General features: G+C 49.1%; 1 protein-coding gene across 2 annotated transcripts in view; it reads right to left on the bottom strand.

The window, feature by feature from the left end:
* Positions 1–13,271, bottom strand: part of TSPOAP1 (TSPO associated protein 1) — a 66,157-nt gene that overhangs the window by 39,988 nt on the left and 12,898 nt on the right. For both annotated transcript variants that reach the window (XM_079324755.1, XM_079324754.1), the window contains exons 3-9: positions 12,321–12,449; positions 10,412–10,588; positions 7,019–7,273; positions 2,600–2,707; positions 1,715–1,798; positions 983–1,072; positions 156–278 (exon numbers count right to left, since the gene is read on the bottom strand). In XM_079324755.1, the coding sequence (XP_079180881.1) occupies positions 156–278; positions 983–1,072; positions 1,715–1,798; positions 2,600–2,707; positions 7,019–7,273; positions 10,412–10,588; positions 12,321–12,449 (966 nt within the window). The remainder of the gene's footprint in view (positions 1–155; positions 279–982; positions 1,073–1,714; positions 1,799–2,599; positions 2,708–7,018; positions 7,274–10,411; positions 10,589–12,320; positions 12,450–13,271) is intronic.

Genomic DNA, 13,271 nt, shown 5'->3' with positions numbered 1-13,271 from the left:
AGCCTTTCCAAAGCAGTTTGGAAAGCCATGTTCCAGGATCTTGCAGAAGCAGAATTCCCAGTGGAAGCACAAAGACCAAAAAGGCCAACAGACCACCAGTGCCATTCAAAGGCTGGTGTTTGGACAGTCCTTCCAGCCATGTGGATCCTACTGACCTTCAGCACCTGCTCTAGATTCTCCAGCTTGGTTTGGAGTCCTTGATTCGTCTGAATCACTGAATCCCGTTCCTTAGTCACTAAAACAACCTGCAGTTTCAGGTCAGCATTCTCAGACTCAACCTGAAGAGAAAGGATTTTCAGTGAGCTCAAGCAGCCACAGGTGTTTCTTGTAAAAACAGAGACCAGTTTATTTCTGTGCTTTCTGCTGGCAATGATACCAAAAGCAGGAGCCTCTTCTCCCTCAGGTTTTCATTCAAAACAAATAAATGAGCATTTCTATCAGGCCTTAATGGGTAACACTATTTGCACACTGCTTCTCTCCCTAGATTCATCTCCCCTTCCCTTTTACAAGGAGGAAGAGACTGGGATAGGAACAGGCTGCATAACGAAGAGGGAAACAAAACAAGCACAAGGTCTGTAAGCATTTCTAATCCTCCATGGTAGGATTAGACATGGAGAACAGGACAGAAAAATTCAGTAGCCTGCTGAAATCATCTTTGCCTCCTCCACTTACCACAAGGAATTTTTGGTTCCAGGGTGCACTATGGCTTAACAACTACCAACAATGCAAGCAAAGACAAACATTTCCACTTACAGCAGTTATTAAACATGTAGGAAGCCTTATGCATGGTGGCAAATTGACACATGGGACTGACAAATGACTTTTTAACTCTTGTGCATTATTCTCTGTCCAGAGAAGCAGCTGGGAACAGAAGACCAGCACAGGACCATCACTGAGCTGGAAACTTGAGAACAGCATGTTCTTCTCAGGAGAGCTTTGCAGAAGCCAATGGTGCCAACCTGACACAGACATTGCTTTTTACCTGTCCAGCCCACCCAACCTTCTCATTCAGCTGCAGGTTCTCTTCAGCCAGTCGTGCATTTTCATTCTGCACCTCCTGCAGCTGGATCTCCTGTCCAGAAAGAGCAGGAATTACACCAAGGCCCTCTGACTAACTCCCTTAGATTATCCTGCAGAGCAGCTCCACTGTTCCTGTTTCTTGAGGGTGCAGGATGCTGGTGGGATGCTGCTCAAGGGCAGGGAGCAACAGTGAGCAGCACTGCTCCAAGAGAACCCAGATGATGGGGTTGGACCTGGATGACCTTTAAGATCTCTTCCAACCCAAACCAGTTTGTGATCTCTTGAGCAAAGCAGAAACAGAAGGGAGAAACCCAGATGTTCTGCTATGAGCTGCAAAACCTCCCTGGAATTAAGGATTTCAGCCAATTAGAAGAACAAGAAAATGGCAGTGGGATGGTGTTATTACCATTTCAATACTTGCCTGGAGTGCCTGTGAAAATGGTTAAGTATCTCCCCAAATTAGCAAATGCCATGGAATTTCATCCAGTGATTTTTGTGGCTGTATTCAGCCCACAGGTAGCTGAAAGACTAAATCCCAGCCTTAAGTGCTGGAACTCCAAAATATTCATACTGTTCAAATAAACAGAAACACTGGTGATTCCTTAAGATGAACTGAAGAGAATCCAGGAGAGGCACACAACTCAGCTCCTTTTCTCCAATTATGCTTGTAACACTAGGCAACAAGAACACTTACTAGTTCCTTGCATCGTTTATGCTTTTTCCTCACTTCATGCTCAAGGTTTTCACATTTTTTGCGCTTTTTCTTGAGTTCAACTTCCTGCAGAAAACAAGCAGTAGATCAGCAAGCCTAAACTCTCACAATGCATGTGAAATTCAAGCCCAGCCTCTCAGACCCAGTGCTGCATTAGTTATTTTACATTTTCTTATGAAAATCTCTTTGAGACAAAGTTAAACAATTTAGAAACCAGGGGAGATTTTTCTGAAAGTTAGGAAAATCAAAAAATAGAACAACAATTCCTCTCTTCCCCAAGCCTTCAGTCTGGAAACAATTCTGCTTTCACATGCATGGACTGTTCCTATTTATACAGTAGAGAGAATAAGGTGGAGGGGACAAAACAGAGCTGTATAAAATTTTCATCTTTAAATACCAGCTGTGCTATTTTAGCTCCTATTCTAATTCCAGTGACACCTAACAGAGCATGGACATCCTCTTGATCTCACCACTGACTAGCCCTCAGATCAACAGGAGCTGCTAAACCACCCTGTGCACTGTGTTAATTTCTGGAATAATTCACAAGGGATACATGCCTCATGCACATCTGTCCCCAGTTCAAATAAGTCTAAACCACAGAACCTAGTGGCATAGTGGCATGTTTCCCTCTCATTTGAGTGTGACATACTCCCCTGACAGCCCAGCAGTTGTAGCTGCTGCCCAGCAACTCTGCATGCAGATGGCCTGTGTTTTCCTACTGATTCCCCAAGCTTCCCACTTCTGCAGAGCAACTGCACCCAAAATCACTTCAGTCCCCAGAATCTCCACCTGGATTGCACATATGAAGCCCCCAACAAAAACAAGAAAGCAGCACACTCCCTCCCTCAAAGCAGGTTCACAGCTCACCAGCTGCTGTATCTGTCTGCTGCTCTTGTGGTTTGTTACTGCATTTTTGGGAGGAAAATTTTCATGTCCTTCAGAGGCAGGTCCCAATGGCTGCACACCGGGTTCCACCTGAAAGCAGAAGAGATGCCAGAGAGCTCAGGGACATACTGAGACTACATGGAGAGCATGCTAAGGGAAAAGAGACTTTCTTGAGAGCAGTGCTCCAGAGGGAGCTTCTGATCTCTGAGATGCACCACTTGATACCTCACCATTCCTGAAGCCCATTGCCAACCAGCCCAGCTTGACTGAAGCACCTCCAAGGAGAAGTGGGCTCCTGGGAGCTCTCAGGGCCAAGCTCCCATTTGTGCCTCACCTCAGGACTCAATGAGAGGCAGCAGCACCACCTTTCACTGCCCTCCCCAAGGTGACACAGAGAGGAGAAGGGAGAACACAGCTGACAAAGGGCAGAAATAAATGAAGATGTAAGAATCTAAGGGCAGGGAGGAGCAGACAAATACTACCAAAAAATGCAGCATCCCACCTTTGCAGGTAGCTGGGAAGGGCTGAAATGGCAGCAGTGCCATGGCTTAAACCACACAAAAGGAGACACTTTCTATACACATTTGTAAACAAGTTTCTAACAAAATGCCTTTTCATTTGGGTCACAGACAAACACAGCTTAATCCTCTGAATTTTTGCTCTTGGCTGGTACTTGTCATTGTCTGCCCAGAGTAAGCCCTGACAGCAGGGCAAGGACTGAGACACACAGAAGAAAAAAGGCCTTGATATGGTTTTAAACATTAACTGCAAAGTTATTTTTGATAAACAGATTTTAGGGACAGATCTTAAGGATCATCAAAGCAAACCTGTACTATGAAGAAGGAGGAAGCAGTGGGACTTATGAATCCATCTGTCTTAGCCTTCATCTGACTTCTCCTCAGATATGGGGTTCCTCATTTCACTCTGAACACCTTCAGCACTGAGGGATCCATGGGATGAGTTCTGAGCTCCCTGTACAGCCAGCCATTAGGGCAGTGTCTAAGCATTATACCTAGGATGTGACTTTTAATGTATTTTTGGCTTGAAAGACATAGGTTTTATCTATAGCTATATTCAAGGCTCTTCTACTGAAAGCCTGACAACTCCAAAAGCTCACACTCAAGCCCAGGCTACCAAGGATTTCTCATTTTTTCCTAAATGAAAATTCTGAATTCACCATGTGAACCTTGTTCCCTATCATCCATGGAATAAGGCTCACTGCAGAGTCCAACCAACAATCTGAGCACTGATCAGCACATGGAAATCTTGGGATCCTCCACCCAACTCATGGCATCTCAAGGATCCCAGTGCTTGGAAACTTTCAGGTCTGCTGTGAAACCAAATTAACTGTGTAAATGTTTCTGAGACTCTTTTGTTTTTCAGTCACCTTGCTCATACTAAGTTTCAAACTGGTATTTCAGAGAATCCCAGAATCACTGAGTTTGGAAAAGTCCTCCAAGCCCATCCAGTCCAAGCTGTGTCCCATCCCCACCTTGTCCCCAGCCCAGAGCACTCAGTGCCATATCCAGGCCTTCCTTGGACACCTCCAGGGATGGGGACTCCAAACCTCCCTGAGCAGTTCCAGTGCCTGACCACCCTTTCCATGGGGAAATTCCTCCTGATCTCCACCCTGAGCCTCCCCTGGCCAGCCTGAGGCTGTTCCCTCTCCTCCTGTCCCTGTTCCCTGGAGCAGAGCCCAACCCCCCGGCTGTGCCGTCCTGGCAGGGAGTTGTGCAGAGCCACAAGGTCCCTCCTGAGCCTCCTTTTCTCCAGGCTCAGCCCCTTTCCAGCTCCCTCAGCCCCTCCTGGGGCTCCAGCCCAGGATGCTTCATGGTACAGGTTTCAGCCAAGGGACTGGCAACAGCCTCCTCCCTTCACCAGAGCTGTCAGCTTTAGCTTTGCTAACTTATTTGCCAGCCAGAAAATCTTCTGAGTGAGGATAGATTCTCCTGAGTCAGAGAAACAAAGCACATGCATGAGAAAAGCTATCTTGTCTGACAGAACCTGCCTGGAAATGACCTGGAAATCAATTTATGGAAGGGTCATTCAAGGAAGGTAAAGGCATGGCAGAGGGAAAAAAAAAATCTGTGCATCCCTCTTCATCACAGCAGAATTTGTGGGGGGGAAATGAGGGCTGAAATCTCAAACTATGAAGAACAAGCCTGAGAACCTCTCTGAAACTCAACTGGCCACAAGAACTATGGAAGCCAAGAAAATAAACAGTAACAAACCATCAAGATTGTGTAATATTCACCACAGGGTTCTTTGTGCTCTTGGCACAAAGTAGATCACTCACTCCAGCAGGAACTGAATCAATGTGTGCAGCAAGTCACTTTTCCAACACTGCCTTAACACACAATACCTGGAAGATGACAAATGCCCTGCTTTAAGAATATTCCAGTTTTAAGCATATTACACTAGATATCCATAGAAAGACCAGCACATTTGACACTAGTTCTGGGTGAACTGACAGAAATTGCACAAAAGCGAAATACTTCTAAAAAACCCCAAAAAATTGATATTGCAGAGGGGAAACATATTCACAGATCTATAAGGAGATTTTTTTAAGATGTCAGCAAGTAAGTAAGTGAGGGAGACCCAGGAGGAACCTGCTTGAGCACTCAGAAGACATTCAGCTGCAGTCCTTTAGCAGGTGTCTGCAGGCACTGAGCCACCATGGGGTGAGAGGAGCATTTTCTCTTGGGTAAATATTCAGGAAAAATGAGAGGGCTGGAGAACAGGGAGCACAAACTGTGCTCTGCAAGTACTGATGTAGCAGAGACAAACAGTGATGAGGACCTTGTGACACCGAGTGATTACAGAGAACAACGATGGTTTAATAAAGAGTGCTTAGACAAAAAGGAAAAGAGATATTTTGAGAAAGGGAGAGAAAACTCCATTATGTTATCATATAAATCAATGCCACAGTGTCCGGGATGCTGCTGCTTCCCCAACACAAAACTGACAGAAAGCACACAAAGGAGAGAAACAAAGATGATGAACACTGAATAATGGAAGAGGCTGGAAAGGAAAAAAACAAACACACACACCCCCACCCACCCCAAAAAAAAAAAAAAAAAAAAAAGGCTGAAGGAGAGGGGTTTGTAAATGCACGAGTTTCTTGGAGTAGACGGACAAGCAATGAATATTCAATGCATCCGCTGTAAGAGCCGACGGGCAATAAATGAGAGCAGCCGGCGGGGAGGTGGGGGGAAGATGCGCAGCCCGATCTCCCACCGGGGGATGTGGGATTCTATCACACTCAGAACACGGGAAAAAACCGGCAGAGCCCCCAGGAGCCAAATCCTGCGGAGCCCGCGGACCAGAGAGCCGCGACCCGCCGGCCCCCAGCGGAACCCGCGGCCTGGCCCGCGGAGCCCCGGCCCGAGCGGCGGCGCTCAGGGACCCGCTGGGCGGCGGGGCCTGGGGGCGGCGCGGCCCGGCCCGGCCCGGCCCGGCCCGGCCCGGTCCGGTCCGGCCCGGCCTTACCTGCGGCGGCGCGGCCCCGCCCGAGGCCCCGCGGCACCCCCGGCCCAGCCCCGGCCCAGCGCAGCCCCGGCCCGGCCCGGCCTTACCTGGCGACTGCGCGGCCGCGGCGGGGGCGGCGCCCTGAGGCGGCCCCGGATCTGCCCCCCCCGGGCTGAACCACTGCGGGCGGAGGGGCGGCGGGGCCCGGCGGCACCGGCCGGGGCATTCGGCCCCTTTGCTCTGGTGACATCCGCTGGAGCTGCCTCCAGCCCGGGGCCATGATGCTGGACCAAGTCCAGAGGAGGCCCCGGAGCTGCTCCAGGGCCGGAGCCCCTCTGCTCTGCAGCCTGGGAGAGCTGGGCATCCGTGGAGAGAAGGCTCCAGGGAGACCTCCGAGCAGAGGGCAGGGATGGATGGGATCTGGGGAAGGGATTCGCAGCTGGGAGGGTGAGGACACCCTCTCATAGGGTGACGAGAGAAGCTGTGGCTGCCCCATCCCTGGAAGAGTCCATGGCCCGGCTGGACAGGGCTTGGAGCAGCCTGGGGTAGTGGAAGGTGTCCTGCCCATGGCAGGGGCTGGAATGAGATGTACTTTTAAGATCCCTCCAATCCAAACCATTTCATGATTCTATAAAGAAGAAACATTACCTGTTTTTCTTAGGCAGGAAGACACAGCACAGGAGCCCATTGCTGGGGATAGGAGCAGGACTGGGCTCCTGGTACAGCTCAGTGTCCCTGTGCTGGTGTGGGCTGCCAGCAGCATCCACGTCCCTCCTCACCCTGAGACCTGCTGCTGGAACCCATCCCTTTGGAAACCAGCACTGCGCCTATTTGCAGCGGATGTGAAGCACAGCCCTCACCTTTCCATAAGAACAGCAATTAACTGAGAAATTGAATAGCCAAACGTTCAGATTGCTGACCCATTTGTCTCACCTCCTTGCGAGCTCTCCCTCCCAGCGCTGGGTCTCCCAAGGCCCCCTTCAGCCGAGATGCACCTTTGAGGCAGGAGTTTGTCGGTGCCAGCTGTGCAGCAGCACTGGGCACGGCACTGCCTGAGCTCATTTTGGAAGAACGCAGACACTCCTTGAAATTCTTGAGCGCAATCTGCCTCTGGAGCCGCAGCACCTCTTGCTGCGATTCCCGCAGCAGCCGGTCAAACTCCATCACGTTCAGGCAGCCAGGATCGTCCTGTGGGAAACCAACCATGGCACCAGGCACTGACAGGCTTCAAAAGGGGAAACATGTCACATTTAACATGCAAACTCCAAAAGAGGAGAGGCTGGGAAAACCCAGGTAGTGTGGCACACACTCATGGCTGATTCCTGAGTCCCAAAGCCTCAAAAGTCACTTTATACCCTTGATGCAAATCCATCATTCCTCGTGAAGATAAAACCCTGCCTGTAATGCTCCTGCAGCTCTCCCAGGGCTTTTCTAAGCATGGGCCAGCAGAGAGCGTGGCAGGATAATATCATTACACAGCCCAACCAAACCAGAGCTCTCACTGCTTTCTTTGCTCCTTGGTGTGGGTGCTGACAAGCACTGGGCTTTGAGAGGTTGCAGGAACTAAGAACATCTGGGATTTGGTCAGTTCTTCCTCAGGATAATATTTGGTTTCCTAACATTCTTGATTTATCTCCTCTCAAGACAGTATGTGTGATGGACACAGATCTATAGCACAAGGGGTCACTCCCACCCACTCATGATCCAAACACAGCAGCTTTTGAAGGAAACCGGCACAATCTGATTCTCACAAAACCAAGGAGAGGGTTTCCAGATTTCAGGAAGCTGAAGAAACACATACTTCCATGTCTATATGTACAAAATCAGGTTATGAAAACCTGTCTTTGAAAATCTGCTGCTGGAGGAGACATTGTTCATTCCCCTGGAAAGTTCCTAAGCCAGAGAATTCAAGACATAATTGGTATCCAGGACAAATTTAATCTGCTTCCTTGTTTGCTTCTTATTTGCCCTAAAAATAGTGTGTGCTTTATAAATGCAATTTGTGGAGAGAACCATGGTTACTCTCACACTGCAAGTGGGAAACTGAGGCAGCATTAATGGGAACTGATTATAGATTCAAGAAGTGAGCAGCTGGGCCCCCTCTGTGCCAGACCCGTGTTCAGGCTATCAGGGTAGTAGTTCTTTAAACAAAATTGGCTGGGGCCATGTATAAGATCTCCCTTCCCCCACCACAAAAAGGCAGCTATTCCCCCAACAGACAGCCTCTGGAGCAAGGGAGTAGGAAAAAAGCTCAGTCCTCCCCTCCGTTTCTATTATGCCCATCCCCTGCAGCTGTTCCCCCCAGTCCTCCACTTCCAAGAATCCATGCTGCAAGAAATTGCAGCCTGGATTTAGCTGGAGCTAGGGTTTGTTGGAAGCAGATCACTGGAGTATGATCTCAGGAAATTATTTTATTCCATCCTAAGAGCCTTGGCTTTGCAAAACAAGACCAAGGCATTTGCAGCCCAAGCTGCAGGTTGTAAGTCCTGCTAACTGCCAGGGAATGGAGTGGATTCATTTCATAGCTACTGAAAAATTTCTACTGATTTAAATACCCAAGATTAAAATTGATTTGGTTACAAACTCTGAGCATGAACATCATATCTCTGCATAAAACACCCTTCATTGGCATAATGCATTTTGCATGCTGCAGACAGATTAGGGGAATTTGGAATTTCAAGTAGCTGGAAATTAAAATTTAATGAGCAGTTTGCTTGGAAGAGAAATGGGAAAAACAAGATCAGACAGAATGATCTGTATTGCTCTCTTTTCTGTGGATTCCCTGTTCAGGCATCATTATCCCAGTTGCTGGTGCCACAGGCAGGGTCACCTTCTGGACAGGGTGGTCACTCAGGTCACCCAGGTCAGCCTAGGAAGGCAGTGACTGAATTTGTCAGCCCTGGGGCTTGCACTCATGTGCTTTTTCTTGACCAGGAATGAATCTTGCTTACCCACTTCTGTCACATTCCTTTGCAATCTGTCACTCCTGTCCCTAGCAAGTTCAGGTTGCCCAGAACAATCTGCTAGGAAAATCAGAGTGTTTTCAAAAGGGTCTGTTCCCTTTTCTGTGGGGGACTGAGGTGAGAAATCAAAGAAATGGGAAGGAAACTTCTTGCTGACACTGTGGAGCACAGAAAGACCTGGATAAGTTTGTCCTGTGGTTTAATGCCAGGAAAGATCAATGGGGCAGCTCTGCACCAATACCAAATACAACCCTTTGTTCTAATCCTGACTATATCTACATTAGGGAAAGACTGAGAATCCATCTTCAAACCTGTATTTATACTGAACATATGTGGAGGTCAGGGACAAAAATAAAGCTGTTTTCGGTGAGGAAGTATTTGTCACCTAAATATCACATAAGTAGGACAGGTAGAAGTGCAAGTATTCAGCTCAGCTGAGAGCAGGAAGGTAGAGTGACACTTGACCACATTCACATTAGCAAAACAGGGAAATCAGCACGGGCCCAAGATCCTCTGACAATTTGAACTGACCTAAACTGCAAGCATCCAGTTTGGAATCAATGCAGCTGAGATGCCCAGAACATGTTGCTTTAGTCACCTTGAGTGGGAACTACCTCACCCAGTCCCAGCTGCCTGCAGAGGCTCCTTTCAGAGTCATCCCAGAGAAGAGCTCTGCAGGAGTGACACACCTGACCAGCCCTAGATCTCAGGACAAGTTGAATTACCACTTTATCCCACCATTTATATTGGCATGGCCTGTGCTGGTACTGAGGGGAATGCAGATCACCAGCCCAGGAGCAGACACCAGCACTGGGGATGGTTTCATGAACACCCAGCCCTGCCTGGTGATTTGTAGCCTTCATCACAAACATGTCAGGAGGCACTGAGTTATCCTCAGTTTCATGGTGGCCGTGACTCCTCAGAAAGCTGCAGCTCAAGGCTGGGGACCTAGACTTGTTTTTGGGAATGTAGCGGTTGGCTTCTCAAAAAAGCACTTTAAAAGGAGGCCCTACTTCTACATCTTGCTTGCAGCTCAGCCCTTTGAAAAGTCACCCTGTGTCTGTGGCCTGTCGGGGGGTTTCCAGGGAAGGAGTTTTAGTCACTACTGGAAATGGTAGCTCAGATCCATCAATTGCAGGGACAAGCAGGGTGTCCCTCAACACACACTTCTGGAGAGAACTGGGCAGTCTCCACCACACATTCCCCAGGTGTCCCCATCCAGCTCACGCATCAAATCCCCTCCCCTGTTTTCAGCCTCCACTGCAAGGTTAACTCCCCTCACATCACTTGCTGGAGCCTGGTTTCCATCACCACTGTTGTACTTGTCCCCAGCCCCAGACTGATGTCCCACAAAGTGTCTCACCTTCCCTGCCAAGAGTTTAGCCTGCAGTTCCCGGCATTCCTGCTGAAGAGCTTCAATCTGCTTGTCTTTTGCCAGGAGAGCACTGGCTTGCTCTGTCAGATCCTTGGCACGCTGGTGGGCAAATGCTTTTTTGCACAGTTCCAGGCTGGAGCCCTTCAGAGGTGCTGGAGCAGTTACCTACACCAGAGAGCAGTAAGGTGTGTTCATGTGTGATAACTACCACCCCATCACTCTGTGGTGTTCAACAACCACCATCAGACCAGCCTTTGGTGTTCCTTAACACCACTCCATCAACCTGTGATGTTCAACAACCACCATCCCATCACCTAGCACAGGGAACACTATCAAAAACTGCAGCCTGCCCCAAAGGACAGACAGACAAAGGAGACAGACCTGTGGAAAAGTAGAAGAGGAAAGGCTGCATGGAAAAGTGGCTCAAAGAGGTTCAAAGAGAGAAGGATAAGGTATTCAATAGGTACAGCCAGCATGGGGGCTGCAGGTGGGGCAGAAGTGGGGAGGGGAAGAAGAGAAAAACAGGATGAGGTAAAAAAGACAAAAGAAGGCAGCAGACAGGAGGGGAGAATGGCAGGAAAGATGAGCATGGGATCAAATATAGCATGGGATCAAGGATAGAGGTGGCCAGGAAGAGAAACAGAAATTCCATGGGTTCTAGCAGGAAAGAGCTTCAGTATAGATGGGCAGAAGACAGATGGAAAGGCAGAGGCTAAGGAGAACTAGGACCAGCACAGCCAGGGAAGACTGGGAATAAAACAGGACTGGAGGAAAAGCAGTTTGGGTTCACATGCTCCCTGCAAGAGAGGAAAGCATAAGGTGAGGATGGCAGTGTGCTTAGGGGGAGCGGGGCAGGCAGGAACAGGCAGCTGTCTAAGTACAGGCTCTGCCCAGGCAGGAGCTGAGGCTGCCTGGGACAGTGACCTGGGATGTCCCCTCAGGGCCCTCAAGCCCACCCACCCTCCACAAGGCTCAGCCATCCCAGCACTTGCTCCTGTCAGGACAACTAGGCCAGCACAGGAACCCAATAAGTCAGATCTCCAGGACTTGTACAGGCTCTAAACTGTCCCCACCCCAAAGTTTCACTGGGGAAACAAATCAAACAGTATTTGTAGAGGTGCTGGAGGATCTGCATAGCATGTCAAATGGTTTCTCTTACCATAGTATCTGACAAGTCCATCTGTTGCCCTGTAAGTACCAAAACCCCGTGACAGACAGGCAAGACAGTGCCTGGGGACAGAGAGGGCAGCAATGCCAGGAAATCCCCCTACCTTCTCTCCAGCACAACTTTCACTTCCTCCTTTCTACCCCAAATGGCTTGAATTACCCATCACAATCCCTGCTTTCCTTCAGGAAGGTGTGCCCAAGATCCCACACCCTACAGCCACCTCCCCCTGCTGCTGTACCATGTCCCACACTCCAGGGTTCACAACAAGCTGCTGTTGGGTTGGAAAAGGCAGAAGCCCTGTGGCTTTGCAGAGCATTTCCAGTGAGGTGTGGATGGGACAGAGTTGCCTCTCACCCCTTCCTGTTTTGCTTCACCACACTCCTTTTCTTATTCAAATCCTTCCTGTTTCTTTTTGATGAAGTCAGATGAATTATTTTACTGACTTACCCAAGGAAAGCTGAGTTAATTACTTTAAACTATGACCTTACAGTAAGAAACCAAGCAGAAAGAAATTCCTCAAACCAGCCTCCAAGTGGAGTAGTGAAGCTGGTGATGGCTGGGGTTGGTGATTCTTGCTCTGCTATAACACATGAAGCATGTTTGCTGTAGGTTTAAGAAGAAGGGAAAGGAAAGGCCTTTCTAGCTCGATGGCAGCAGAAAAGCAAAGGTCCTGGTGGTGAGGTGCTCTCCCAGCCCAGCTCCCCAGCTGCAGCAGGTCCCAGCACACACCACTTTGAGGTTTGCCTCCTGGAGCTTCCGGGCTCTCTCCTCCAGGCGCTTGGCAATCACCGCCAGCTCCGCGTTCTTCCTCTTCAGGTGCTTCACCTTCTCCTCTGTCTGGGGGAAGCAGCTCCTGCGCTGCAGAGCAGAAGAAGTCAGAGGTGAAGCCTTTGCTCAGGAGCCAACATCCCTGCCTCCACCAGACCTACACAGGGCACACAGGCCTTTTCCCAGCCAGGGCTTGGCCTGTTTGCTTAGAACTATCCCAACCACTGAACTGGAGTCTCTGTCTCCAGTCCCTGAAACCTATATTTTCCTGGTATTTTTGTTAATGTGACCTCTCAGTCATCATGAGATGCCCCTCACCCCACCCCAGACTATCCCACATGGTCTATCTCCACCTACAACCTCCCTCTTGCAAGCTTGGACTCAACAAGTCTCCAGCATCAGGGTATCCTGGCCACCCACCCTTTGGGGTTTCTATTCCAGAGTCTTCCCAGTTTATTTCCCCAGGATTACAGGTCTCAACACATCCCTGAGGATTTGTACTGCATCACCACAGCAAGCTTATCTGTGTCCTTTCTGTCCTGACACCAAAGCATGAGCAGGAGAAGGTGACAAAGGACTTTATGATATTTGCAAAGCAAATTTCCTTTTTATTCCTATTGATTCTGTTCACTCTTAATCCTCTTTTATTTGTTATCTGTCTGTTCTAATAAGCTGCCACTTGCCAAGGGCTCCTTCTCCCAAGGTCAAATCCAGATGTGTTGTGCCATCTTTTCACATCAGCAGAAATGTCAGGTCAACTGATGCTCACAATTATTTCCCTCCCTCCCCCTTTGAGAGTGCACTATGGGCACCTGGGCTGGAAGGCTGAGCCTGATTTTTGAGAGTCAAATTTAACACACAGGCTTGTGCTTCACTAAAATCCAGATGACTGATAAAGGGCAACCCCTCAGG

This window comes from Erithacus rubecula (genome assembly GCF_903797595.1).
Source record: "Erithacus rubecula genome assembly, chromosome: 22".
NCBI classification, from domain to species: Eukaryota; Metazoa; Chordata; class Aves; order Passeriformes; family Muscicapidae; genus Erithacus; species Erithacus rubecula.
The sequence above is the reverse complement of the archived record's forward strand: the minus strand, read 5'-3'. Positions and strand labels throughout refer to the sequence as shown.